The sequence below is a fragment of the Petromyzon marinus genome, chromosome 16, assembly GCF_048934315.1.
Source record: "Petromyzon marinus isolate PM22_M1 ecotype Great Lakes invasive population chromosome 16, UKy_Petmar_22M1.pri1.0, whole genome shotgun sequence".
Taxonomy (NCBI): domain Eukaryota; kingdom Metazoa; phylum Chordata; class Hyperoartia; order Petromyzontiformes; family Petromyzontidae; genus Petromyzon; species Petromyzon marinus.
In genome coordinates this window covers 7727285-7755145 of record NC_133682.1, presented here as the reverse complement: position 1 = coordinate 7755145, position 27861 = coordinate 7727285, and the positions used below count along the sequence as shown (strand labels likewise).

The 27861-nt window shown below is 45.4% G+C and overlaps 1 protein-coding gene across 2 annotated transcripts; it reads right to left on the bottom strand.

Moving 5' to 3' along the window:
- LOC116942897 (acetylserotonin O-methyltransferase) lies at window positions 1-26011 on the bottom strand. Of its 2 annotated transcripts, XM_076067469.1 has the most exons (10): window positions 25724-26011; window positions 24484-24717; window positions 14866-14979; window positions 14387-14579; window positions 13513-13642; window positions 12890-12958; window positions 12652-12770; window positions 11422-11556; window positions 10368-10490; window positions 1-7137 (listed from the first exon to the last, which is right to left on the bottom strand). In XM_076067469.1, the coding sequence occupies exons 3-10, from the start codon at window positions 14959-14961 to the stop codon at window positions 6926-6928; spliced, it is 1077 nt and encodes a 358-aa protein (XP_075923584.1). In that variant the 5' UTR covers window positions 14962-14979; window positions 24484-24717; window positions 25724-26011; the 3' UTR covers window positions 1-6925. The 2 variants fall into 2 exon arrangements, with proteins under 2 accessions (XP_075923584.1, XP_032811212.2); XM_032955321.2 differs by lacking the exon at window positions 24484-24717 and having other exon boundaries at window positions 25724-25998.
- Window positions 26012-27861: the final 1850 nt, after the last annotated feature.

Here is a 27861-nt window from a genome sequence, read left to right as displayed (position 1 = left end):
TGGCAATGCCCTTGTTTTAAACCCATTTATTTATGGAATTATGGCATCACAGTATATTTGTTGAACTTCTTTCGCACCGTACTTAGCACTGCACCACCTTTGTTATCACCGATGGAGCGATCCATTATCTGTTTTTTTTTATTCAGGCCGTTTGAAAGATTTCTCAGGTGATCTGTAGCACACGTATCAAACGATAAGCCCTGTACTATATCATCACAAACTGTGATATGGTGTCATGATTCAGAAAGGGTAAAGTCATTTCAGATTAGGATAGTCTTTTTTAACCAGATTATCATTCATCCTCCACATTCCATCACATTTCTCATGAAAGCAGAAGCATACAAGAAAGTGGGGCAAATGAGAATCATGCCTTTACTCAAATCGTCGATAGATAGATTTTTGGACGGTAAAAAAATGCATAAAATTATACATTGGACTGCATAACAGCATAACTGTGCTTGCATGGCTGTTTAGGTAAAAGCCAGCTCCAGGTACAGCAATTATATTAGCTCTGCCAACTTCAAATTAAAATGCAAAGCAAAAAGCCAGCACCGCAGAGACCTTAGGTTTCTGTTGCCGAATTAATTAAAGTAGAAAAAATAAACACAGTCACCTTGGTCTGAGAAGACTCTCACCCGGTGCAAGCCCATGTCTGAAAGGCGGCAACGAATAAGGTTTACTTACTGTGCCTGCATTACCATTTGTAGACCCATGCGGAGAGTGAACGAGGCTTAATTCATGGGCACCTATCCAACGCCTGGCAGTTGTGATGGTTGTCATTTCTACTACACAAGCAAATGGACCATGCACAACACCCCAGTGTGTAAATTGGGCACCCATTGGTGTGGAAATAGCTCAAGATGGATTGACTAGGCAATGTGGATGGAGCCTTTGTGTTGTGTGGATGCATTGTTTAGTCGTAATAACAAATGGCCCACAACTGTAGGCTGATATTGTTGGGCTGCAATTATAAAAATTTCAAGCGCCACTGAAGCAGATCGTTCGTATGTGTGCATTTCTGCAATGGCCAATTAGGTGTCCAACATGGCTGGTTAAGTTTTACCATTTCCTTTTAAACGCTACAGCATGAACTTCTGCCTTCAGTGGCGAGTGACCTTGAAAGATAATCTCCAGGCAAAGACGCTTCGTGGAACCGGATGTCAACCTGGTGTTAGCTGGTGTCCTAGAGACAACCAGTGAGGTGTTGATGATGAGACACCTCTGTAGATCACTCCATTTAATGGACCCTCAGAAATGTTTTTAAAGTAACCTTCATTCAAGGACAAACCATACGCAACTAAAATGTCACTTTAAAACAATAAATACATTAAAAAAGGTAGATTACAAGATACAAAACACAAGCATTAACAAAACAGCGTGCATTTCCCATGTCTAATTAAGATTTGTGAATGATGAAAATTACTACACAACCCAAAGACTTAACTTGAAAAGACAACAAAACAATGAAACCATACGCAGCCCGAATATTTCACTTAAAATTACGACAAATATAGCCAGGATGGAATTATAAAATCTCCCAACAGTTATCGAGGTTGATTTGAAGCTTTCGTGACTGCAGGAATTACTCTTTGGTTCTTTCGGTAAAGTCACGTAGAAAGAAAATAAATTAAATAATACTAGAATACTACGTTTTGGTTGCAACACAAGCAACCGTCATCAGGTAGAACTAAATTTGTGTCTATGTTGTGTGTCTCTCTCTGTGTGTCTGTGTTGTGTGTCTCTCTCTGTGTGTCTATGTTGTGTCTCTCTCTGTGTGTCTGTGTTGTGTCTCTCTCTGTGTGTCTGTGTTGTGTCTCTCTGTGTGTCTCTGTGTTGTCTCTCTCTGCTTGTGTGTCTGTGTTGTGTCTCTCTCTGTGTATCTATGTTGTGTCTCTCTCTGTGTGTGTCTATGTTGTGTGTCTCTCTCTGTGTGTCTATGTTGTGTGTCTCTCTCCTTGTGTGTCTGCCTGTGTGTCTCCGTGTCTGTGTTTTGTCTCTCTTCTCTCAAATTTAGTTCAAACCTGATGACGGTTGCTCGTGTTGCAATCGAAACGTCGTTATACTATTATTTAATTTACTTTCTTTCTAAGTGACTTCACCGAAAGAACCAAAGATTAATTATGGAGGTGTTTTTTTCTTTCTTTTTCTCCACACCTCACCGAATCTGCGCTGGACTAACTCTATGATCCTTAGGGTGGAGGTGATGACTGGCCACCAAGCCCAGCACCATGATTCAGCGCACCTTCAACGTAACCCGGCAAAGGGCTGCCCGCCTCTACCGTGGTATTAAATTAATTGCGTGTCCACGTTTGCCACTGCGCCGTGCCACCATGGTGTACTGGAAGCAATCAGTATAAATTCAACAGCATTGCAAATGCAGTATTCATGAACCGCGATGTCACACCGCATCCCGCCGATGCTTTACAAATTTCGCAGTGGCGCGCTGCTCACATCCAGACACTGTGAGAAGAGCTACGGAAGGGGATCTTTGTAAGTGAGGCAGGGAAGGATGCACACACACACAATTTCTGAAGATTACACGCAGTGGCACAGCAAACAAGCGTTCTGCACCCAATTCCCGCTTGGATTTTCCTGACTCTACAGAAAAACACGGCAGGTGCTCAGACAGTTTGTATATACGTACAGCCCTTTGTCAATCCACTGCTGGATGAGGGCCTCCCCACCCCTTAGACAACAGTCTATTCTAATTCATTAAAATAAAAGAATATCAAATGTTACAACGGGATTTATTACGAGGTGTTTAATAGAGAGGTCGCAGCAAACGATGATCGAATACTTGAATTTATAGACATTACAACTTAAAAAAATCAATCACACATACCAGTAAACGTTGGTACCCGTGCTTAAATTCCCAATACTTCATGAATAACAAAAAAATAAACGGAATTTTCTGCATGGCTACTCACATTCAAGAAAAGCACTGAGATCCAATGGTTGTGCAATAATGACAACGAATCCATGCAGCTTACAATGCAACTGAAACTCCCTGAATAGAAGCCGTAAAGGGCTGGGAAAACAGTGAAGCCATCATCATTTTATTTTGATGTACACTCTCAGCCCCACAACACAGCAATTATGGGGAATGGAAATGGAAACTTAATACGAAGACATCCACGGAGAATAAACTGCAAAGCAGTGGGAAATTTGTAGCAAATCACTCTCGTTCTCTTGTAATTGAGCTATTCTCATTAGCAGTGCGGTAATTGTACATTTTTTTTTAGGGAGGAAATTATCTCTCCACAGAATAGAGGGTTGGGTCTTAATTAAGGAGGTTGCGTTCTATAATAGGCAAGGGATTAATTAAAAAAAAAGATAGCGCTAGTTGGTCACACACGAGGTGCTACAACGTTATGGGGTGCTCACAGGAAAAAATTTCCACGGAATTCTGTAAAAACTAAAATCAATAAATGTGTAACCAAATCGATAGGTAAACATCACAAAGAGACAGCACAATTTCTCAAGAGGGCTCTCCCTCTGATCCTCACTCCTAATTCCCAACAACGATCCTATAACTCGCACTCATTGTTCCCACACCGCAGCAAATGACCCCAGTCATGAAAGGCGACCCTTCATTTAGGGTACAATTTCAGCCGTGGGAAATTGAGGCTGCTCACAAACCAGTGTGTTGTGCTGTAATGTAAACCGATTGCTTCACATATAGATACCATTACAGAGGAGCAGGGATGATATAGTTTCCTCAACACATGTCGTTCGAAATCAGCCTATGCCGACTCTAAAGTAAGCTATACATTATTGTTTTTCTTTTACCAGGTACGGCTCTCCTTCAGAACGACCTGGCCCACAAATGATAGCTCAACGAAGTGGCTTATCATGTGGAAATCTATAGCAGCCAGATACTCTCAACGTGTGCTTCTAAATGTAGAGGGAAACCAGGAGGACCCGGAGGAATATACAGATGTCAGGATCGTAATCGAACCCACAATCGCCTGCATACCAGGCGAGGGAATTCACATCTCGCCACCGCAACTCAAAACCAATAGGGTGGCAACCAGGATCAATTCCCCTCAGCTCTGCGTAGGTTCTTATTTTCTTGCGATGCTTATGAGTGACTTGAATGGCAATATTGCATTTCCGAGATGCTCATGTATGAAAAAAACCCTTCACAGTGTGAATGCGAACAGATTGGATGCTTCTGTTTTTTTTACTCGCGAAATAATTACACTTCACAATTAAATTCAGCACAAATAGAAGAATGCAGTAATCAACCATAAAACTCAACACATTCGTCAATCACACTGCCTCAAAGGAAATATAAATAACAGGCGACGTTTTGGGCAATGACCCCTCTGTTTGCATTGTGCATTTTATGTGCATACAATTTATAAAGAGGGCTCTCTCTCATCTCCACTCCTATTTCCATACAACAATCCTGGAGATCTATTCTATTCAATTTATGTACAGTAATATGAAGCCCCATTGCCTGGATTGTCGCCGATTGCATACATTTTCTGTTAAAGTCACAGTGTTATTGACGAATGTGTTGACGTTTTTGATTATTGTGCCTGTGCACCGCTGGCAACGCAGCGGTATCACCAGATATAATTTGAGCATTATAAACCACGACTGTCCAGTGCATCATGAAGTTGGTGGGTGGAGGGAAATACATTTTCCTGCTTCAGTGATCATGCCCCACACACACACATTGTGCGTACGCATGTATGTTGAACTTCGATTTAAAGCTTTCGTGACTGCAATGATTAATCTTCTTTGGTTCTTTCGGTAAAGTCACGTAGAATGAGAATAAAATAATAAAATAAAATAGCACAATAAAATTCTCACGACGTTTCGGCCACTTGTGTTGTGGCCGAAACGTCGTGAGAATTTTATTGTGTTATTTTATTTCATTATTTTATTATTTTATTCTCATTCTACGTGACTTTACCGAAAGAACCAAAGAAGATGAATATGTTGAACTTCTTTCACACCGTACATAGCCAACCGTGATAATGGGAGGTGCGGGGGAAGAACAACAAAATGAAACACAAAAAGCAGTTATATTAAAAAAAAAACTAGTTTTCAATGTAGACGATTTAAAAGTGCGAAGCTCCAGTAGCTTCCTAATATCGGCAGAGCGTTCCAGACGGCCGCAGAAGGACATCTGAAAGTGCGCGATGCAGTGACCGTCAAAAGCCACTGCGATGATGAGCGGAGTTGACGTGATGGTTCATGCTCCTTGAGGAGAACATTGATTGTATAACATAATAAAACACAGGAGTTCATGCTGAGATGAAACGACACGCTCAACATTTTGCCTTGCGTATACCCCACAAACCGCCAGATATATAAAAATATATATTTGCTTACTGTATACGACACGATATACGTGCGTAATTTTAAATCATTATTTTCATAAATGATAGAAGGTTACAGTCAAGGGTTATATATTGTTAGTATATTCCTACGAGCAGCACCAGCACTGGGTGCCTTAGGGCAAATAAACATCCCGCTCTCATACAAAGGCATTTTAATAAGTAAAGAGACTTGCAATGATTCTGCAACCTATGCTATAAATCTGCAATGATTCATCACCCCCCTCGCTGGCACTGCAATTATTTGACACGATCAGGAAATGTATCCGATTACATTGTGGTGAATGTAAATGGCCACAGTGTATGCAGGGGCAATGTGAACCCATTGACACCATATACAGTTTATTTTATTTTTAAACATCGATTCTAACATACGTGATCTTATTCCTTCTCATGCAAAAAAGAATCGTGAGGAAATCCGAAGCCACACAGAGCAGAGGGAAAATTATTCTGGGTTCCATCCTTGGGGTTTTGAGTCGGCGCACGGCTGATGTCGAAAGGGAGTCGGAGAGATTCCTCTGGCATCATTGGAAATCCCCCGGGCTACATCTAGCTTTTAGGAAACTATCTCATTACTTGTACCTCTATAGTGGTGTTAATTCCCTCGCCTGATATGCAGGAGGTTGTGGCTAACAATTGCGACCCTGACGTCTGTATATTCCTCCGGGTCCTCCTGGTTTTCCCTCCACATTTATAAACATACGTTGAGGTTGCGAGTATGTGGCTGTTAAAAATGTCCACATGACAAGCCACTTCTAAAGAAGAGCCTTACCTGGTCAAATACAAAAATAGTGTATAGCTTAGTTTAGAGTCGGCGTAGGCTGATGTCGAACGACACCCCCCTGCTACAGCTCGTGTTGAGGAAACTATATCATCCCTGCTCCTCTGTAACGGTATCTGTATGTGAAGCAATCGGTTTACATTACAGCACAACACACTGGTTTTATGAGCAGCCTCAATGTGCAACGGCCAAAATTTTCCCCAAACTAATGGGTCGCCTTTCACGACTGGGTACATTTGCTGTGGTGTGGGAACAATGGGTGCGAGTTACAGGATCGTTGTTGGGAATTAAGGGGAGAACATTGTGAGGAATTGTGCTGTCTTTTTGTCAAGTTTACCTATTGATTTGGTTGCACATTTATTTGACTTTTTACAGAATTCTGCCAAAGAATCAATAGTAATAATTGTATTAGTCCATTGGCACACCCCAAATACCTATAACATACAGCTCTTTTGCACCTTGCTTTAAACATCTAGATTTCAAACATTCCCTTGACAGCCACTTTCAGAATATCAGGATGCCTCCACAGTCTTCATGAATGCCGAGTCCTTTTAGAGACCTACGTTCGCACGAGTGAATGCATGAAGCCACCCGCCGGCACTCACCATTGGCAATCTTCACTAATTCCAATCCAACAGGATGGCTTTGGAGGGCCGCTCACTTGCGGGCGAGGATGGCGTTGTACAGCTCCTCACTTACGAGCTAGGATGGCACTGTACAGCTCTTCACTTGCGTGCTAAGATGGCATTGTAGAGCTCCTCATTTGCGGGCTAGGATGGCGTTGTGGAGCTCTTCACTTGCGCCCTAGGATGGCATTGTAGAGCTTGCCTGTGTTGGCCACACGGATATCGCGGAAGCCAACTTCGGTGAGCATGGCCGTATACTCGGAGGCGAAGCGCTCGCGGCCCTCGGTCTGCACCAGCATGTTGAGCGAGTAGAGTTGCACCGAGATGGGGCCCCGCCGGTCCTCCGCCAGCAGGCACTCCACCACGAGCAAACCACCTCCTGCAGGTAACACGTGGTGCCACACCACCACCGCGCGTTTGTGTTTCAGATGCAGTGTTTGTTCGTTTCAGATGCAGTTCCGTCAAGTGCGATGTGTTTAGCAATGTGAGAACTCAACAGGCCAGGATAGTCTCATTTTCAAGAGATGTGGGGTATTGTTCTGTAAGTAGAGGATGATGGATTGTTTTGTATATTACCAATTTATTTGCAGATAATTTTCGAATTTGGCAAATTTAGGCCGCACGTTGGCCTACTCTCGTGAATGACGTCAGGGGATCTGTAGTGGCGATTGTGAAGCAAACACCTCCGATTAGCATGGATGGCTGCGTACGGTGCGAAAGAAGTTCAACATAATATATTATCATGGTCATTACACTTACAGTAATAATCAGGGCGGCCGATAGATTCGAACCATGCACCTCTGCAACAAATGGCAACATGCACCACTCCTAGGCCATCACCCCTCATGACATTGGTGTTCATATGTGTAAAGGACTGAAAGTTGTGTGGGAGCATTGAGCCTGCAAAAACATTTATTTCCCTGAAGATTTGTTCGGCACCTACTTATCTGTACAATTGGATTAGACTCAGGGGTTAAAGATTAGTTAGGACCAAGTTTCGGTAAAATAAATGAAATTACTTTGGAAAGTGGTTTTAAAATTAAGGTTTTCTTTGAAAATTAATTGATATAGACTTGTATGCAATGAAGACATGGTACTTGCACGTAACAAACACTTTCGTTACAAAAACATAGGTGGGGGGGGGTGTAAATAAATGAAAGGAGAGCCAATATCCTGAAAATATTGTTGTTGACAAGAAACGAATATTTGGGAGAAACATGTATTCTCTGACCCCGGCGCGAGCAATTACAAACTACCATGCACTCCTTTCTCAGGCAGCTCGATGATGGTATTAAAATGTGTTCATGTATGTATGTTGAGCTTCTGTTACACCGTACATAGCCAATCATCCTAGTCGTCATCAGTGGGATGACAATCTTGTAGGAGTGTTGAGCCCGCAGGGTGTGTAGGGGGTGGCAGCTTTTGCCACAAACTTGCCAGGGTGAGGAATGAAGCAATATAATTTAAAATCCACTCAAAGTTGCTGCGCATGTGGCTAGTTTTAACGGTAAAATTGTGTGTATTTTACTAACGCATTATGGGTACTTTTAAGATTAGATCTTGTGTGCAACTGACAATGCCACCTACCATAGTTGAAGTTATCTGATGGGTAAATAAGTGCACATTGTAATTTGAGCCAGGAATTCGAACTCGTATCCTTCACGTCTGAGTATAGGGGCCTCATGTTCAACCCCCTAGACTCATACCTGTCAACCCTTTATCAGTGCCTACCTTATTACAGACCAATTCAGACCTTATTGGTCACCCGTACCCTTATAAATCTCAACGTTCATCCTACAAAGTCCCATCACAAGGGACAAACAAATACATAGACAAAATAATTGTTTTGCCCATATTGAAACGGCTGTACCCCGTATGGACCTGAAAACTCAATTTCCCTGTACAAGAATACGGGGTAAACCGTATGTAGACTACCTCCGATTAGTACGGCTGGTTACGCACCGTGCGAAATAAACTCAACATAATACTACAAACGTCATGCACATTGTTCAAATTGTTTTCCCACTTAACATACGTGACACTGCCTCAGGCCCACTACCACCTGGCCCCTGGCTCCTCGCCGTTCTGCCCCCAACACAGGACAAGTTAGCCGCAAAGGTTTGCCGAGGTATAGGCTGCTAAGTGGAGTCAGTTGGTGGTCTCAGACCAGTCATTAATCTCTGTACAACAACCCCCCATTAATGATTTTCTCTTGACTTAATTGCCCCAGCTCAGTAGGGGCCCTAAGTGGGCGCGGGGTGGTTGCTAAAGTTCATCTCCCATGACAAGATGAAGTGTAGCGCCCTCTCGTGTCTTGGGAAGACAGCTCCATTGGGGAGACCGCTAATGTAAATCAACATCATCATCAACATTTTCTTTGGTTCTTTCGGTAAAGTCACGTAGATAGAAACATGAAAAGAAAGTGAATAAAAATAATAAACAATAAAATAATACAAAACAAAAAAAACAGACTGTAGCCTGGTTCTTAATCGGAGATGAGTGTACTGGCAATCTACAATCTAGACTGTAGCCTGGTTATTAAGTTTGGTGAGTGTACTGGTAGTCTATAATGTAGAGTTGTAGACTGTAGCAATGGTTACTAAGTGTGTCAGCAGCATGGGCGGGGCAGGTAATGTTAATGTAGGAGAAAGATAAGGAACGACACCGATCATCATTAACCTCTGGGATTGTTCCCTACGAAAGATACCAACCCTGTTGTCCACGAGTCGAGAGTCTGGATGCCATTTTCACGTGACCTGGCTTCAGTAGCGCAATTGAGATGTTCTGTTCTTGCGTATGGCAGGAACCTTGACGAAGTGGCATCTACTGAGCATATCTGGATTCGATTTAACGGCGTTCAATTCACCTAGATAATGGTATAAGTTGTGTTTAAGGTAACACGAAAACACGTGTAACAGGTGGGCAATGAGATCACTACCTTCTCTCAACCTGGGATGTCATTGAAAGGGCCTTAAGAGGGGGCAGGCGTGGTGGAAAAATGAGATAGAAACAGTTTAGGCCCTCGGAAAAGGTCGAGGCGATCTCATAGGGGGCCTCATCTGGCATTTCCCCCGAGGCTTCCAAAAACAAGTTGGTGGCTCTGATATTTGAAACAGAAAAGGTCAAAGCCTCTGTATGCTTTCTTCGATGAGCATGAGAAGACATTCTTCGAGAAAATGTCAAGTACAGTAGACATTTGGTGATTTTTAATTTTGATTTAAAGCTTTCGTGACTGCAGTAATTGATATTCTTAGCTCTTTCGGTAAAGTCACGTTGACTTTACTGAAAGAGCTAAGAATATGGATTATTAATTTGAGACTCACAGCGATGAGCACACCTGTTTTAGGACAATACCTTATTTCAGTATGAGGCATGGCTTGTGGTGATTCTAAAAACGCGATGTTCCCAGATTCGTTGTGATCTTCCAAGCAATATAAAAGTTAACAGGTCAGTATATACAGTATATGAATATCACTAAACCATTGAGAACTATTCATCTGGAGAGTTACTCACAACCACTGACATGAATGCTGGGTGAAAATGAGAACGTGAACTCAACAGGATAAAATGCGATCGTACTGCCCTGGAAACACGGACTGGAGTTATTACCCGGCCGGCAGCTGGAGTAGATGCTGCCCAGCAGCTGCATGCACTGCTCCTTGGACCAGTCGTGTAGGATCCGTGCCAGGATGTACAGGTCGCCCTGCGGGATCTCATCTTTGAAAAAATCGCCTGGAGACAAAAAAAAAAGAAAATTACCCAATGTTCTCACACGACAGGCACATCCCGAAACCTGGTCATCGTGTAGCGATGTTTGCAGGGTGACACAAGACAGCTGCCAGTCTTATCACTTATCCTAAGCGACTATTTGTTCTCGTTGCCACCCATATTCACTGATTAAAAACGTTCTTCTTGAGGCAGATTGGTGTATCGCTAGTCATCAAATGCAATCCAATCTCCTCTCGTCCCCCTCTTTAATCCATCATTTTGTCCCCCGTCCACCTTCACTCACTATCCCAATTGTTACACGTGACTTCTATTTTTGCTGCTATTTATTTTGAACCTATATTCATTGTCAGTGGTTATGAGTAATTATCCAGAGGAAATGCTTACATTGTTGTCAAGTTATATTATCGACTGTTATCCCAGTGGTTGTTATAATGACTATTTCATCATCAATTCTGAGATAGTTAATATTTTCTCCATGTACATTATGGCTTAGTTTCTGCAATCCAGTTTTTGGAATACATCTTCTTATGTCGCTGTATATAATTTCGTCTAACTCCCCTTCTAATAAGTGCATTGTTACTTCACGTACTCTTGGTTTTGCTGTTAGATATTTGCGTACGGTTGTTTATAAAATTGTTTTACTTTGTACCTTGGTTTGTGAAAGCTTGAATGACGTTAGTGTGGTAGTTTCTCCTGAGTCAAATACCTTCACAGAGTCTAAAACGCGGAGGCAACGGTTTTCAATAATCTGATCGATCGCGTGGTTGATGGTAGAGAAACATTTCCTAAACCAAGCTTGCTCACGCAGTTAGTTTATTCTGTTTCCAATGATAATTGTGAACAATTGATAAGTGCAGTACGTGCAACCAAGTGGCACAAGTGACTGCAATCTTCCAGGCAGTTTGGGTTTCCACGACGGCTCACGAGGACCCACCTCCTTGCAGCTGCACGGTGCCGGAGGCGAGGAAGTGCTTCCGCGCCACCTCCACGACGGGCGGGAGGTCGAAGACGGTGACCCGTGAGTCGGGGTGAATCTCGGCGAGCTGCAGCGCCAGGGCCCCCGTGCACCCTGGTCCGTGATAGCACGGCCCAGCGCCGTTAGAGGGTAAAGGACACGCGGGCTCGCTTTCATCATGTCCTTTAACTAGCTGAGAGTCCATTGATATTCGTTGTAATGAAGGCCACTGTTTGGTCGTACCCGCTTCCCATTCCACCCTCACCTTTCTCCCCCCTGGGTGCGGCAGTAGAGTACTGAGTAAGACTGCTGCTAAACCACAATATATTTTTTTTCCATTATCCCCTCCAATATATACCTACTGGATATCTTTGAAAAAAGAGCTTCATAGCTCATGGGATTCCTCCAGTCTAAATAAAGATTGTGATAAAATATTCGGATATATTACCTAGATTCAGTATTTTTTTGCTTTTCCCCTGTTGCTGATGTGACCCCATGCCATCACCATTCCACGCATAAATCACTATAGCACCTGCACATGAGCTGGTCTCATCACTCCATCAGTATCATTCAAAGCATGCACCTCTCCATGCTTCTTTGTTCACTCTTCAGCTTGTGTTTAAATGTCCATGTCAGTGTCCGTGTTTCTGATTCATATGCCATAGCAGGTAATATACACCGATGGAAAACTTTTTAAAATAAAACATTTGTATGTCGCTTGTCACTCTTAATTTCGGTTTAGAGAAAGATAAACACGTGGATTAGATATCATATTCAAGTTAGAGGCATCGTATTGACTGCTTAATAAAAGTAAAGTGTACTTGAGCAGGACTCATCACTTGCCTCATCCGTCTCCATCCTGCACCCACTCATTGCAGCCTCCTCTTTCTGATCACATCTGCCATCACTTTCCTGCCACACTCCATTCCCATCCTCCAAGTTGCTACAAGGCAATGTTCCAGGTGGCATATGCATGCACTTACAAGGGGAACTCAAACTCATTATGGATGCCCAGCAGGTGAGCAAAACCCAGGAGTAGGTGCAGATTTTACATGCAATGGCCCCATAATTGACCCCACCATTGCACAATCCAACAACCCTGTCTCCAAATGATCAACTAACTTACAAGACTGTTTGGTAATGCCCAGCGGAAGGCTAATGGTTTACTAATAATGCAAGAGGTGAGATTGCAGTGCGGCCCCGAGTCACCTCCTAGGTCGTACACATCCTTGAAGGGTGAGAGGTCAAAAGCAGTGAGGACCGCATGGCCGTTAACGGCCCAGATGCCGTTCATTAGCTTCATGAACTTCATCATCTCATCGTCCGACCTGCGTGGTAGAGGAAGAGTTAAACGTTTCTTGTGATGCTGGCTTGATATTAAAGGTCGCAAGGCTGCGCTGCCAAATGGATGTTGGGAAACTCTGCCGTGTGACGCTAATGTGCTCACCTGTACATTGCCCCAAAGAGGTCAGCGTTAGAGACTCCAAAGGTTTTCTCATACTGATTTTGTCCCTCTCTGAAATTCATTCGCAATCAATGGCATAATAAATTAGCATCATCTTAGGCATGTAATTATTAGTCTCCCAAGCATTTAATACATTTCATGATTCAGGGTCATAATTTCATTGAAAAATTAGGTTTAAAAAAATATTATTTGTAATGTATTTTCATTACTTGTTTTATTTGCCCTCGTTTAAGCTGCATTTTACTGAATATAACATTTGCGTATCATTAATATTCTTGATAAATGATTGAATTTAAAGTTCACGATTCGATACTCATATCATGACCATACACATCGACTGTAATTGGTGATTCATCACAAGTCTAATCACCATCATTATTATCATCATCCAAATGTTTCGCATTGCGTGTAAAGACTTTATCACGCAGATATGTCTCCCAACTCATTGCTAAAGTCAAAGGGTTTTTATTCAATGGCAGAAACATTATTGTAATAAAACTATTCGCTGACACTGCATTAGCAGTGGTGCACAAGCACAAGTCCAGTATCGCCGCGTTTGCACACTCTGCATGACTCTGTGCGCTCGTGCCCATAACGGAGCTCACAAGACTGCAGCGGGGAGGTGCTGCCACAGCGGGTAGATGGTGGCCGAGTTGTAGATGATGATGTCGTGCATCGACTTGGGACTGTGACGACACAGGAAGGCACTCGCCTGCTCCGTGTTGCTGTACACGACTGCAACGGATACACACGCACGCACACACGTGCGCACATGGGTTACGGTTGACACCTCCGAGGTACGAGTTTACTGGGACATCTCATGTGAAGAAGAATTTCTCACAATACCCAAAGAGGGCAGGACCGTACGTAACTGATGAAAACCTTGACTTTTGATGTTTTAATGTGCCGGGAAGGCATACGGATTTCCTGGGACAGCTAACTGAAAAAGAGGACGACCCTGGGGAACCCACGGCAGTGATTCAAGTACCACGCATGTGGCAAGAGCAGCAGCATGGGGATGTCAATGAGGAAACTCACAGATACCGCGAGGCCAGTAATTGATTTTCTCATTTAATATTTTACACATCACCTGTACCGTAGACTGGATCAATGAGAGATACACGATACTGAATATGATGTGGCAGGTGTGGAACAGACCCGGACAATATTAATTACTCAAATGGGATTACACAAAACATATCATCGCTCCTTCACTGGCAAGACTGATGCCGACTTGCAGGCCGGTGCTGAGTGACCTAGTGCCGATTAGCACGGTTGGGTACGTACGGTGCGAAAGAAGTTCAACATACATATATAGTGCCACACAGGGACAACGGCACTCACACGTCTGAGATGAAATGCGATGGAAGGCGCATTTGAGTTGGCCGCGAGGCATTTAAGCAAGCACCATGTAAATGCAAAAAAACGTTCAAAGTTTAGATTAATCCATTATTTGTGTGCCGACGGAACGCCACATGCATTGGTCTCCGCGGACGCTGATGTTCAACAGCCCCATGCCGACGCAGGCGTCCAGCAGCCGGCCCAGACCATCCACGCTGGTGGGGCCGGCCCCGTCCAATGCTCCAGCCACCGCCTCCACCGTGGCTCCCGTTCGGCCCTCGGGGCTCTCCAGGAAGTCGAAGACTCCCAGCTCGCACGCCGTGAACATTGCCTAGGCAATCGTCATGCAGGCAGCGATTAACGCAGACGCGTTCATGCTGTTTGTTCGTAGAAGGCTTTTTTTTCTTTTGGAGAGACGTATAAGCATTTTTTGCATCGAATAAACATAACTTTTATATATATTTTTTAACAAAAACGTGTGTTTTAGAAGCCAGTGCGTGGCATTTGTCTGATTTACATGACATAAGCCAGTGACATTGAGGTGTTAAGAAAAAAGAGTTGAAGGTGGTGGGATCGATTATTATTTATATGTCAGTACAGGACTTGCCATGCTTTACCTTTGACTTTCTGAAGCCTTCGATATACTCCAAGATCTGGGATGGAAAGTCCAGGTCTGTGCTTGGTGCTACCTTCACAGAGTCCTGATTGTCCATTTTCTCGTTCGTTCTGAGCTGCAGGGAAGAGTGTCAGAGCACGCGGGAAGCATTGTGAATACGACTGAGGGGAAAACCAGAACACGGTGAGATTTAAATTTCGATTTAAAGCTTTCGTGACTGCAGGGATTCATCTTCTTGGTTCTTTCGGTAAATTCACGTAGAATGGAAATAAAATAATACAAAATAAAACAATAAAATAAAATTCTCACGACGTTTCAGCCACAACACAAGTAGCCTTCCTCAGGTGAAGAAACATAATTGTCGGGAAGACAGCGCTTCAGTGAACACTGTCAAGCTTGGCAGCGTCTTTTAAGCTGGGTTGGAGGAGCAGAGCGCCTTGACGAAGGATCATTAACTGGTATGTGTCTAGGTGTGACTGCAAAGTTTAGTCCTTTAGCTAAAACGGTTTTAATTACGACTTTGTTAACGTCTAGCTTTTCGGTGTGTGGGTCCGATTTCTTGTTGGAGAGGATGTTGAATTTGGAAATCAAGTTGTATCCGATGTGGACATTGTTGCAATGATAAGTGTGATTTGTAGAGTGTCTTGTCTAACTGATCTAGTTCGGTGCGCGTAAGTCTGATTTTTTCTGAGATAAGAGCTAAGCTAGTTCTAGATAGAATTCGTTTTGCATTAGAATTTACACTAACCTCTGCTGCTGTAACTTCTTCTAATGCAAAACGAATTCTATCTAGAACTAGCTGAGCTCTAATCTCAGAAAAAATCAGACTTACGTGCACCGAACAAGATCAGTTAGACAAGACACTCTACAAATCACACTTATCATTGCAACAATGTCCACATTGGATACAACTTGATTTCCAAATTCAACCGCCTCTCCAACAAGAAATCGGACCCACACACCGAAAAGCTAGACGTTAACAAAGTCGTAATTAAAATCGTTTAGCTAAAGGACTAAACTTTGCAGTCACACCTAGACACATACCAGTTAATGATCCTTCGTCAAGGCGCTCTGCTTCCTCCCACCCAGCTTAAAAGGCGCTGCCAAGCTTGGCAGTGTTCACTGAAGCGCTGTCTTCCCGACAGTTCTGTTTCTTCACCTGAGGAAGGCTACTTGTGTTGTGGCCGAAACGTCGTGAGAATTTTATTTTATTATGTTTTATTTTTGTCATTTTATTTTCATTCTACGTGAATTTACCGAAAGAACCAAGAAGACGGTGAGACTTCTAGACTGGCGTCCAAGCCGACAAACACGTGGTATTGAGCGCCAGGGTCACATAGAATCGAGGTGCCATGTGACAAACAATTTGGCAGCTCATTAAGACACAAACAACCCAAAATGAGGACGAAGGTCCATCTCAGTGGTGGAATATTTCTGTTTTGTCTTCCATGACGTTTTTACCTCAAATCGTAGAGTGATGCAGATGTGTTTTTTTCTCTCGCATGGCAGTGTTAATGCTTGCAGCGGTCACATGGTCATGATATCTGTATCAAACTATTACAGCTTTTGCTTAAGTTTTGTTTTGACATATTTCATCATGTTTATATTTCATGCACTCATATATGTGGAGGTCAAGAGGGAGAAACATTCAACTGCACAGGTTTTCAAGGTTGTGCTGTATGGCCCTCCGAATTGCATTTGGATTGTGCACATTGTCTGACGTTTCACTCCATGTTTATTCAGGAACCAATATTAATTCAATTCCTCAAGAAGCTCCCAACAAGTAGAGCAAAGTGTCAAACATCGTGCCAACCAACACGCGGTACAACCTAAAAACATCGCAGAGCTGAAGTAAAAAATGTACAGATTTACTGGAATCGGCAGCGCTGGTCTTCATCTCTCAACATTTGCCAGGAGGCGCCAAATGGAATGAATGAGGCGCACGCTGTGATTTTCACACTCGGAGGGACATCTTCACCACCACAACTCAAATGCGTGTGAGGCTCATAGCCGCTGGCCCTTTTATTTCTGCACGCTTGCTTTTTCACGTAATTACTCTTTTTTTTAAATCCCAATAATCCACTCCTATAACAAAGGCAGAGAGAGCAAATCCCATTGGCAGTGACGCCACCGCGTGCGCTCATTTTTCCCCGAGGTTGTGAACGCGGGCAGTAGTCACGACGGCAATTGGTAAGCGGAGACGATCAGGACAACTAACGAGTCATCATAACAATAATTTTACCCAGGAAATAATGAGTCGTCAGCCCCGCTTTCAGGAGTCTCCTGCGTTGGGACGTTTGGTCGATTCAATGCATGAGCGTTATATATGTGGGTGGGAATCCGGAGTATACGGAGAAAACCCACGGATTCGAGGTAGTAACATTCAACACTGACATCTGCTGGGCACCTTGCAGCCCCATTTCCTACGGCACCTTGACAAGCCCTGGTGGTCACTAATGCAAAGTATTAATGAGGGTCAAAACTGCTCGGCTGTCGAGATCCGACGAGATCGGGCCCATTCGGAGTTTTCATTGTTGCAGTCACAAAGTACAAAGGTGATAACATCTTTAAACCTACGTGACCGAATAGTTTTTTCATTCGCCCAGCAAATCTGGATGCTGCCATGGTGAATTGAATTGCACACTGGATTTAGTGAAGCAAAGGTCGCCGGTTCAGAGCAATTCCCTCCCGCCCGCCCGCCTTCAGTGCAGCAGCAACAATAGGGCAAAGTTTATTAAATTCCTCGCCTCTGTCCACCCAGCAGTGTAAAATGAGTGCACCAGTTAACTGATGGGGAGGTCGCGTGTGATGGTACAAAGCGTAGGTAATCATACCTCTTCCAATAAGTCTGTCAGTGTGGAAGAGTGAAGAGACCAAATAACCAAGGAAAGAGGCTCTTTTGAGCTCCCTCCAGGATGCCCTTCCCCCAGCAGTGCCGTGAGCAATGAACTGCCGTGCTGCACCGTTACTTTTACAGAAGAGCTGCTGCTGCTGCTACGTGGGAAATCGCCAAGAAACCAAAAAAACAACCCACAATGGGCTTCAGTTCTGGCTCCATGGGTTCCTTTTGTCAATTGGGGCCTCGGATTAAAGTCCGTGCAGGCAGCAAACCCCACACTTCCTCGTGACAAAGATTTCCAGATTACTTGAGTTATTATGGTCGGTTAAGTAAGTCCCCAGCAGTGATAGAGTTCACAAAGTGCATTTATATGTTGGTGCAGTGTTCGGTGGTCTGGGAGCACGACGGGTGCAGCGATGCATGGATTAACATCGACATTTAAGAATCACAATACAGTACATGGATTTAATTCTCTCTGCAAGAAATCAACATTCTCCGAATGATACGAATTAAATGCTGTAAAGTTCAGGATAACCCAGTGAAGAAAACCACATAAATGGGACTTAATAAGCAACATGAATTAAATGTTACCAATGCAAAAGAAGAATGGTCACTGAATAGGATCCTGGCCCTTAATCACGTAAATTCATTGCATTGCGAGGGAGTGGAAAATAATTGCACTCATTCATATGGCACGAGCATCAGCGCGCACAGGTTGTTAGCGATGAAGGGTCAGTCTTCATAAATGGACCAAAGCCAAAGGTACATGAGCGCAACTTCGTTTTAGTTCTCAAAACCTTCACATATACCCCCCCCCCCTTGTTAACGTTAAGGGTCCGGCATAAGTGCAATTGCGAAGACTGAATTTCCATGTCTCCGCCTCCTCCCCCCGCCACTCGTGGATTCTCAAAAATAAAGTTGAAACTGCTTTGTGTCGATGGTGCTGTTGACTCTAAAGTCAGGATTGCAGAGGTGAACCAAATAAACAAAACCCCACCGGGCATGGAGTCCAGCCCTGGTGGTCACCCATCTAAATATTAAACAATGCGTCAGAAAATAAATACGTTACTTCATAATAATAATGAAGGGTTGAAAACGCACGGATGCGTTTTTTGTGTAGAACAGCGATATACAGTAAGTCCTCGTTTAACGCGCTAGACGCGTTCCTGAAAAGTGCGGCACGAAACGAAAAACGCGTTAAGCAAAAACAATGTCCCCACAAATAATGTAAGAATAAAGTTTGGCGTGAAACGATGTACTACGCACACACAGCGAGATGGCGGGACAAATAACTGAGGATACATCACTCCTTTACTGTATCATTCTGCGTTCTGTATCGTACCGCTCAGCCACGCAGCTCAAGAAAGCAATTCGCCATCGACCTCTCAGAAACCGCGTTTTAACGGTGAGCTTTCCGCGTTATAACGGTGACCTTTCCGCGTTATAACGGTGAGCTTTCCGCGTTTTAACGGTGAGCTTTCCGCGTTATAACAGTGAGCGTTCTGCGTTATAACGGTGAGCTTTCCGCGTTACAACGGTGAGCTTTCCGCGTTATAACGGTGAGCATTCCGCGTCTTAACGGTGAGCTTTCCGCGTTATAACGGTGAGCTTTCCGCGTTATAACGGTGAGCATTCCGCGTCTTAACGGTGAGCTTTCCGCGTTACAACGGTGAGCTTTCCGCGTTATAACGGTGAGCTTTCCGCGTTATAACGGTGAGCGTTCCGCGTTATAACGGTGAGCTTTCCGCGTTATAACGGTGAGCTTTCCGCGTTATAACGGTGAGCGTTCTGCGTTATAACGGTGAGCGTTCTGCGTTATAACGGTGAGCGTTCTGCGTTATAACGGTGAGCTTTCCGCGTTATAACGGTGAGCATTCCGCGTTATAACGGTGAGCATTCCGCGTTATAACGGTGAGCTTTCCGCGTTATAACGGTGAGCGTTCCGCATTTTGAGAAATGTGTTCTCGAGAAGACTGCATTTTAGGGTAAATGAGTTGTATGAACACCCAATGAAGCGAGAATTTACCGCATAGGGTGGACCAAAAGTCAAGACATATAGGGTAATTATATTTCTTTTAACAAATCACATAGGATTAGAGTATTTAATTTGTTTGAACAAATGTTCAAACTGACTTCCATAAACATTAATTCATGCATGATTTTTTTTTATTAATCCAGGATTTTTTTTTTTCAAGATTACAGGTTTAATCTTTGAATATTCATCAATTATGTTTTGTCTCAATTAATTCAGGGTACTTTGCCGAGTTTTGTTAGCGATAGATTTGAGGATACCCCACAGGAAGAATACAAATAGATAATAAAGATTTTAAATAACATTTTAAATTATATAAAACAGAATTAAAATGATTTAATGGCGGTATTTAAATTAATGAAAAACCCTATGTGTCCAGACATTTGGGCCACCATCCTATTAGCATGGTTGGCTACGTACGGTGCGAAGGAAGTTCAATATGTATACATACATGAGGGAAATTGAAAAGGCGCTCTGGAAGGTTTTATCAGCATTGCTTTGAAGAACCCAAGCACACCCGTGTGCCTGTAGGCTGCACGTTAATTAGGCTCTGCCAGGACGCAAATGTGAACCTTGGTCACCTTTGCTTTACTGTAGAGTTTGGAAACACTTTGCAGAGACATTTATATATTTAACTAGGGCCTCTGGTCAAATCCCCCGGAATGCACCCGATCTCGTCAGATGTCACAAGCCAAACAGGGTTGAGGCCACATCGTGGTTTAATGGGTGACTACCATTGCACAAACAGGTTGTCATTGGGCACGTTGTCTCCGTATGTCAACAAGCTAGGCATCTCCAATCTGCACAAACCTTTTTGCTGATGGCAGCCCTGATGGTCTCTGGAAATCCCATGGAGGAGTTACAACAGCATCTACAACACGACTTTGATCATCTTCAACTAAATTCCCTAAAACTGGTCCTCAACGCAAAAAAGACCAAAGTTAATTTATTCTCCCTGCAGACGTTCAATGTGGGCTAGTACAAGAAGCACTAAAGCTGTGTTGGTGTCAGTGCTCCAGAGATGGCCCTCATGGTTGTCTGGAGGTGGGTATCTACCAGGATTGTATAACGACTCCTGAGCCAGGTTGGGCAGCAGTACTCCACTGTTTGGGTATGTATGTACGAACACAAGATGCACTTCTTTCGCACCATACGTGGCCAACCGTGCTAATCGGAGGTGCGGGTATGGGCGAGTGAAGCAGTGCGTAGCGTGCTGGCTCTGCTGTCTGCGGTGGTGCCTGGCACTTTCCACGCGAGGTTTATCCTCTGTGGCGTTGCATCCTGCACGTGCTGCCAGAGCGTCGGCGTACGGTCAAAGACTGATGCCAAGGTATTTTGGTGTTCGATCGTGTTGCAAATGGTTGGCCACAGAACTGGACAATAAGTTTTTCCCCTGGCCTTCAAGCTGTTTGGCAACAAAAATATTCCAAACAAGATTTAAAAACGTTTAACACGTAGGCTTTCGGGAAGATAAAAACAACTAAATTGGATTTCAATACAGAAACAAATGTTTGATTCTATCTTAACTCTGTCTGAATATACTGCAGTTAAAGCCACCATTCTGCCCACATGTTATTATTATGACACCATCTACAGCTTCTGAATCTACATTAAAACGTCTAATTCCATTATATCACTCCGCTGTCCATTTTTGCCCTTGATGCGCCCTATAGAACTCATAATTGAGTCTAACCTGTCCCCCCCTGGATATCCGAAGAGACCACCGCTGGCTGTCTTTAACCTAAAGGTCGTTTTCAACAAACGTGAAGGACCACTTAGTTCCTCTAACTCCCTTCTGGAGTCTCAGAAGTTACTCTTTATTCTGACAACAAAATCAATTTGCTAAAACTTTGGTAAACATTAAATTTCGATGTAAAACTTTCGTGACTGCAGGGATTCATCTTCTTGGTTCTTTTGGTAAAGTCACGTGGAATGAAAATAAAATAATAAAAATAAAACATAATAAAATAAAATCCTCACAACGTTTTGGCCACAACACAAGTAGACTTCTTCAGGTGAAGGAACAGAACTGTCGGGACGACAGCACTTCAATGAACGCTGCTAAGCTTGGCAGCGTCTTTTAAGCTGGGTGGGAGGAGCAGAGCGCCTTGACAAAGGAGTTTACATATCAACAGGAGAATCTAGCATTGACATAGCTGTGTTAAAGTGTTGGATTAGCAGGGTGTTAAAGTCAGAAATTAGCATGTAACTGGGAGATTAGTATGATGTTAATGTGAGGAATTAGCATGTAACTGGTCACGGAAATAGCTATGTTAAAGTCAGAGTTTACATATCAACAGAGGCATTTAGTATATTGACGCTAAATGACTGCAACTGCCAACTATCATACAATAAACCAATGTGAAAAAAAAACTAAGTATAAGCTACATCAATATAATAAATGTACTCAATATATTCTTCAATAAGTTGAGCTATTAACATAAAGTAACTGGGTATACACTACACTATATAATGAATACCATATAGTAAACTGATAAAAACTAAAATATAAACTACATCAGTGTTTCATATTCTTGGTTCTTTCGGTAAAGTCACGTTGAAGGGAAACAATAAAATAATAAAATATATAAAACAATAAAATTATCACGACGTTTCGACTGCAACACAAAGTCATCATCAGGTGTGAAAACCAACGGCAAGAAACATTTGAAAGAAGTGGCGGTTTGTATTTATTTATTTATTTTAAAACGGTGTTTGCATTTATTTATGATAACGTCTTTCCAATGATTGCTAAGCCAGAATCCATCTTCTCGGTTGAAATTGTCTCTGTGCTTGTATATGTGGATAGCCTCATGAACGAATCTCTCATGGTAGCCGGATGGCTTGCAGATAACCTCCGTCTTGGAGAAGTCAATGTCATGTGAGCCTACTGAATTATAACAGTGATCTGCCACGGCCGAGGTGTTCGTCCTACCGTGTTTCAAGTCTGCTTTATGTTTATGGATGCGGTCCGAGATATGTCGTTTGGTTTCTCCAATGTAGCTGCTACCACAGAGGCAACTTAGTTTGTAGACGCCCGGGCACTGTATGTCTGGAACCACATCTCTTACAGACGCAACCAGATCACGGATTTTATGTACTGTGTTGAATCGGACCTGGATCTTGTGTTTATGCAGGAAACGTTGTTCGTTGCCGCTCCACGTTTCTGGAATACTCTTGCCGCTCTCTTTTACAAATTCCTTCACACACCCCCCCCCACCTCTTCATTTCCCTTTGAGGCCAAAACACACGGAGATTACTTGCACAAGTACCCCTCGCCTGTTGCTCTCACACGCTCGCACTCTCCTTTTCGATTCGCCTGTGTTGATGTTTACTGTTACGGGGAGCTGCAGTGGAGCTGCGCTTCGAACCCGGCGACCCGAGTTCAATCGCCGCTCGCGGCCAACACCAGTGACAATTATATGAACCGGTCCTGGGCCTCCCCTAGGTCGATTCGGCTTCAAATGAGTAACCTTGGTGCCGGTGTGTAGTAAACATGGCCACTGGGGAGACAAAGGCGGTCGGGCGTGGTGCTGGCCACCCAGCCCCTCGTGTGTCGTGCCGGCCTTCATAGGTGCTCGCTAACAGCACTTGCCCCTACAGTCTATTTAGGCTACACGGGGGATCTTTGTCTTTGTTAGACTAAAATACAGAGCTTGCGTGTACCGAACTCTTTTAGGCGCCTCTTACTCTCTCACATTTTGCACCGATTGTTTTTCTGTATGACACTTAAACACCTCGTTTGTTGTCGTGCAATATTCCTGAAGGACCTTGTACACTCAGCAATATTATTGATGATGATGATGCCCTTTACTCTTTTGCTGCTGCTGCTGCTGCTTACTGCTGAGCTCACGCGCCACGGATCTCACTTGTAAAGTAGTCGACGAAACTGGAATAGCCGTGTAACAAATTAAAAAAAAAGAACCGTAAGCAGAGGAGGGCAGTGCACCCACATCCACCCTGCTGCGAGTCCACGCTCCCCGCATCGATGCTCTCTCCTCCCGAACCAACGCGCATTGGACCAGCATGGTGAAGTACCGTTACGTTATACTGGTAGGAACGAAGTTGTAAACTGAGTGTACCAGCCTGCAATAGATTAATGTGTCCGTCCGTCCCCTTTCAATACTTTAACGAAGTGAAATCTCGTGCTGTTGGGGTGTAAAATCAGCAATAGACAGCGCAGAGACTTGTCCTACCAGCCCATCCTGCAGGGACCTGTTTCCCTACGAGGCGAGGAGGCCCTCATCCAGCGGTGGATTGACATAAAGGGCTGTCCGTGTGTACATAGCAGGCGTGCAAAGTAGCCAGGCTGGAGCCCGAGGAGATGCCTCGTGCGAAGGGAGATCTCTGGAGTGTGCTTCGGGGACGTTCACAACGCGGCAGAAAGTTTTTTTTCTTTCAGTTTCATTTATTTATTTTGGTATCGAGCCCTGTGAGCCATTCGGCTCTTGAATCGGGTGCAACCGCAACAAGCAACAAACAAAAACATGAACAAGAAAAGCATCTTAAAGTGACTACGTGACTTTGCGCAAACAGAAAATCCAAGAAAAGACGGCAAAATATTGCAGAAAAAGCACCGTACACCAACGCTGTGTGCAAAAATCCCAGTGGGATACAAAGTCAAACAACAACGACAACAACCACAAGACAACTTAGATCAAGGCCATCAGTCTAACTCCGTACTACAACAAACAAAACATGTCCAAACCAAGTGTGGGATGCGGACGAAGGGGCTGCTGGATCGTGACCTTTGGAGCTGTCACTCTCGACCGCGAACGATGATGAGCTCGCCAGAGAATCCCCCGTGGAGCCTTAACGCGACTGTCGCTTCGCGAGTCGCAGCACCTCTATGGAGGCCGGCACTGTGGCGCACGAAGGGGGTGGGTGGTCAGCACCACGGCCGGCCGCCTTTGTCTCCCCCAGTGGCGGCGATGTTTACGACACACACCGCGACCGGGGTACTCGTTTGAGACCGAGGCGACCTAGGGGAGGCCCAGACCCGGTTCAGATTTATAATCGGTCACTGGTGTTGGTCGTGAGTGGGAATCGAACCCGGGTGGCCGGGTTCGGAGCGCAGCGTGGTGCTAACCACCACGTCACCGCTCCCCACCGCTCACCACCACTCACCGCTCACCACCACTCACCGCTCACCACTCACCACCGCTCACCACCACTCACCGGTCACCACCACTCACCACGTCACCGCTCCCCACCGCTCACCGCTCACCACCACTCACCGCTCACCACTCACCACCGCTCACCACCGCTCACCGCTCACCGCTCACCGCCGCTCACCGCTCACCACCACTCACCGCTCACCGCTCACTGCCGCTCACCGCTCACCGCCGCTCACCGCTCTCTACTCACCACCGCTCACCACCGCTCACCGCTCCCCACCGCTCACCACCACTCACCGCTCTCCACCGCTCACCACCACTCACCACCACTCACCGCTCTCCACCGCTCACCACCACTCACCACCACTCACCACTCCCCACCGCTCACCACCACTCACTGCTCACCACCGCTCACCACCGCTCACCACCACTCACCGCTCACCACCGCTCCCCACCGCTCACCACCACTCACCGCTCCCCCCTGCTCACCACCACTCACCGCTCACCACTCACCACCGCTCACCACCACTGATCACCACCGCTCCCCACCGCTCACCACTCCTCACTGCTCACCACCGCTCCCCGCTCCCCACTGCTCACCACCGCTCACCACTCCCCACCGCTCACCACTCCACACTGCTCACCACCGCTCCCTACCGCTCCCCGCTCCCCACTGCTCACCACCGCTCACCACTCCCCACCGTTCCCCGCTCCCCACTGCTCACCACCGCTCACCACTCCCCACCGCTCACCACTCCTCACTGCTCACCACCGCTCACCACTCCCCACCGCTCACCACTCCTCACTGCTCACCACCGCTCACCACTCCCCACCACTCACCACTCCCCACCGCCCACGCGAGCGTACGTACCCAATGCTTTCGATTGCCTGGCGCGTTGGCCACCGTCTGCGACTCGGGAAGATGCCGACGCGGGGACAGCCGTCGAATAACTGAGCGGTGCGGACTGCACCACAATCATTCTGAGCCGTGGGGGGGAGGTGGTTGGTAGTGGTGGAGCGACACCGCATCACGAGCCACAGCAGCAGCAGTGCGGATCACACACACAGACCTGGTCACACACACAGACCTGGTCACACACACAGACCTGGTCACACACACAGACCTGGTCACACACACAGACCTGGTCACACACACAGACCTGGTCACACACACAGACCTGGTCACACACAGACCTGGTCACACACACACACACAGACCTGGTCGCACACACACAGACCTGGTCACACACACACAGACCTGGTCACACACACAGACCTGGACACACACACACAGACCTGGTCACACACACACAGACCTGGTCACACACACAGACCTGGTCACACACACACACAGACCTGGACACACACAGACCTGGACACACACACACAGACCTGGACACACACACACACAGACCTGGTCACACACACACACACAGACCTGAACACACACAGAGACCTGGTCACACACACACACAGACCTGGACACACACACACACAGACCTGGACACACACACACACAGACCTGGTCTCACACACACAGACCTGGTCTCACACACACACACAGACTTGGACACACACACAGACACAGACCTGGTCACACACACACACAGACCTGGACACACAGACACACACAGACCTGGACACACACACACACAGACCTGGTCACACACACACACAGACCTGGTCTCACACACACAGACCTGGTCACACACACACAGACCTGGTCACACACACACACAGACCTGGTCTCACACACACACAGACCTGGTCACACACACACACAGACCTGAACACACACAGAGACCTGGTCACACACACACACACAGACCTGGACACACACACACACAGACCTGGACACACACACAGACCTGGTCACACACACAGACACAGACCTGGTCACACACACACAGACCTGGTCTCACACACACAGACCTGGTCTCACACACACACAGACTTGGACACACACACAGACCTGGTCACACACACACACAGACCTGGACACACACACACACACACAGACCTGGTCTCACACACACAGACCTGGTCACACACACACAGACCTGGTCACACACACACAGACCTGGTCTCACACACACAGACCTGGTCTCTCACACACACAGACTTGGACACACACACAGACACAGACCTGGTCACACACACACACAGACCTGGACACACACACACACACAGACCTGGTCTCACACACACAGACCTGGTCACACACACACAGACCTGGTCACACACACACAGACCTGGTCTCACACACACAGACCTGGACACACACACACAACTTGGACACACACAGACCTGGACACACACACACACAACTTGGACACACACAGACCTGGACACACACACAACTTGGACACACACACACGCCACAAGCAACGAACGCGTGTTAGGGACCATCCATTTAGTAGGTACGCATGGAGGGGGGAAGCGGGTTAACCCAAATGCGTTCGCTTCGCGTATGGGGGGGTCTACTGACAATGTACGCATAGGAAACGGGGGGGGGGGGGGGCTAAAGCCTCGATAATAATTTTTCTGCATTGCCCTTCAAATTAGATAGTCCGGCGGTGTGGACTGTTTGCTTAAACACGTTAATATTATTAATCCTTGATCGTTTCTGCGTGGATTAAATATCGGCCGTTCTATAGGATTCGGGGTGGGGGGGGGGGGGTGCGTCAGGTGAACGTACTCAGGTGGGTGGTGGTGTAAAAAGTTCGCATGCTTATAGGGAGGGGTCAAGTTTTTACAGATTTTTGCGTACCTACCTAAACACGGAGCTTGCGAGTTCCCACCGTGCAAATGTCCTGTCACATAAAGAGGTCAATGCCCGGACAATAATTTAACGGCATTTGTTTTTATATTTGTTGTTGTTGTTTTGGGTGAAGCACTGGTGCAGTGGCTAGCGCGCTGTGCTATTTTTACACGATGACGCTGGCTTGCCCACCGACTGTGAAACAGCAGTTGTTGTTCTGCATCTACATCAGCCACACGACAGAAGAA

Coding starts and splice junctions, on each gene's coding strand:
- LOC116942897 (XM_076067469.1), bottom strand. CDS start 14,961: ATGGACAATCAGGACTCTGTGAAGGTAGCACCAAGCACAGACCTGGAC. Junction 11,557..12,651: donor GGATGTGTACGACCTAGGAG/GTGACTCGGGGC, acceptor ATCACGGACCAG/GGTGCACGGGGGCCCTGGCG. Junction 10,491..11,421: donor CACCGTGCAGCTGCAAGGAG/GTGGGTCCTCGT, acceptor TTTTGTCTCCAG/GCGATTTTTTCAAAGATGAG.